At 59.8% G+C, this 2,369-nt stretch overlaps 1 protein-coding gene across 6 annotated transcripts in view; it reads left to right on the forward strand.

Annotated features, from left to right (window-relative positions):
• TEX264 (testis expressed 264, ER-phagy receptor) overlaps window positions 1-2,369 on the forward strand; it is a 27,677-nt gene that overhangs the window by 9,208 nt on the left and 16,100 nt on the right. For all 6 annotated transcript variants that reach the window (XM_039837897.1, XM_039837893.1, XM_039837899.1 and 3 more), the window contains one exon: window positions 2,086-2,307. In XM_039837897.1, coding sequence (XP_039693831.1) covers window positions 2,086-2,307 — 222 coding nt within the window. The remainder of the gene's footprint in view (window positions 1-2,085; window positions 2,308-2,369) is intronic.

The following is a 2,369-nucleotide window of genomic DNA, read 5'->3' on the forward strand; positions in this document are numbered from 1 at the left end:
GCTCAGTGGGTACCTGCCCACTTGGGTTCTGGCCCCTGCTGGGGCTGGGGGTCACAGAAAAGGAGTGCCAGGTGAGTATGCGGACAAGTCAGGGCGGTGCTGTGTGGGCCGCTGAAGTTGACCTTGCATGCTGGGCTCAGGAGTTTCATCCTAGAGGCGAATCGAGAGCCATTGGGAGGGTCTAAGCAGGATTATCACAGGTGGTCTGGTGCCTTTTGGGGACTGAGGAGTATGTCGTGATGCCAAAGTGATCCCAGGGAAGACCGTGGTACCCATACCCAGGCAGGCCAGGGGTTGAGATTATGTGACCGTCCATCCATTTCTCCGTGTGACCTATGTCGGATCTTTCCTTTGCTCAGCGTAGGTTGCCAGGGTCAGAGAGGGTGGGCTTTGCCGCAGGCACTGACCCCGCCAGAACCTCCGCCTCTCTGGCCTTCCTCTCGTCCTGGGGTGTGAGTGGGGCAGTTGCACCATCTAGAGACGAGAGGTGGAACTGCAGGCATCTCCAGCGCCTCTGCCTGGGCGGGCGGGAGGAGCGTCAGGCCAAGTGACTGCTGCAAGGTAGACTTGATGTAAGAGTTTATAGCAAAATATGGGTGTGGGCACGTGTGCCACCGAGTCACCCTGACAGGCTCCCCAGGAGGGTGTTTGAACCCAAACTATGGGCAGGGAGGAGCTGCATGTTCAGAGGTTTAAGTGGATGGGCGTTCTAGGCCAGGGGTCACTTGTTTGGTCTGTGTCATAGCTACTAATAACAGACAGCAGTTATGGAGCATTTGTCAAGTGCTGGAGAGGGCTAAGGCCTTATGCAAAGTATCTCATTCAACACAACCGTTCTGTAAGTAGACCTCAAGGAGCAGGGCCACCAGGGAACCGAGGGACTTGTCCAGGTCACACGACTCAGGATTCACACCCAGGCAAGCCTCTATCCAGAAGTCGTGGCCCTGACCACTGCCCCATATTTCCTGCCACTAAAGCCCTGAGCTACACTTAATTACATAAGATTCAAGAGGACCAGAGAGCTGGGGTGACTCTCGCGGATTGCACAGGGGTGGGAGCCTAGAGTCAGTGCCCACACCCCAGGGAGAGAGAGACTCCAAGGACGGGGCCATGTTGGCTAGAGCAGAAAGGCAGAGCGGGGCTGAGAAACCCCCAGGGGACTGCTGACAAGTCTTGGAAAAGGCCAGGTGGAGGGCAGAGGCGAGAACAGGTAAAAGTGACTTTACAGTGCTGGGCAGGTGTGCTGGGGGAGGGGCAGGTGGAGGTAGAGGGAGTTTAGGGGTCAGCAGACCCTAGGCACGGGGAGAAGGAGGCCTTCAGATGGCGGAGAACCTGGGATTGAGAGCACACGCTCTGTGGTGAGCGTCTAGATTCAGGAACAGATACGCCTGGGGCCCAGCCCAAGGGCTGGCACAGACTCAGGTGGCAGGAAGCGAGGCACACTGGGGCCCCTTGATGCCAGGCAGAGAAGCGAGGGCTGGGCCTTGCAGGCCTGGAACCAAGCCTGGGACGTGTTGGAGACTCACATAGGCACCCCACACAGCTGGGGTTTGTGGGAGCCAGGGGCGGGAGGGCAGCTGGGGAGGGGAGCAGAGTGCAGTGCAGGTACTGGGGGCCCAGAGAGTCTCGGAGGGGGACCAGCAGTCTCTGAGTTAACAGGAAGGGGCCGGGCCTGGGCTGTGGCTGGGCCTGGCGAGGAGGTCTGGCGGCCTGGGCGACGGTGCCTGGACCTGCCTGCACGAGTGGGGAAGAGGGTCTCACACAGTGTCATCAGCAATCCAGAGTTCAGTGCGATCTTGCTCCCGGACCAGCGCCTCCTGCAGCCTCTGCGCAGCCGTCCTGGGGGCTGGCGTCGTTGTTGGAAGAATGGATGAAAGGGTGGGTGGGCCCTGCGGCAGGATGCCACAGGCCGGGGCCTCAGAGAGGGTCCAGCAGAAAAGTGGTCCTGTCCATCCTGATTTCTGGGGCACAGCCTGTTGGAACTGGTGGTTCTGCCAGGCCCAAACTGACACAGAACCCAAGAGGCAAGAGATCTGAGGCCCTCCTTCCTTTGCGTGACACTGACACCCCTGCTCTGCCTCCCAGGTCCCCCCGGAGAAGTGCCGCTGTGCGGTGGGCAGCATTCTGAGTGAAGGTGAGGAGTCGCCTTCCCCTGAGCTTATCCAGCTCTACCAGAAATTTGGCTTCAAGGTGTTCTCCTTCCCGGCACCAAGCCACGTGGTGACGGCCACCTTCCCCTACACCACCGCCCTGTCCATCTGGCTGGCTACCCGCCGTGTTCATCCTGCCCTGGACGCCTACATCAAGGTGAGACACAGGCCTGCTGTGTGTGTTGGGGGGTGGGGCGCAGCCAGTACTTTGGGTGGGAG

The sequence above is a fragment of the Pteropus medius genome, unplaced genomic scaffold, assembly GCF_902729225.1.
Source record: "Pteropus medius unplaced genomic scaffold, Ma_sr-lr_union100, whole genome shotgun sequence".
NCBI classification, from domain to species: Eukaryota; Metazoa; Chordata; class Mammalia; order Chiroptera; family Pteropodidae; genus Pteropus; species Pteropus medius.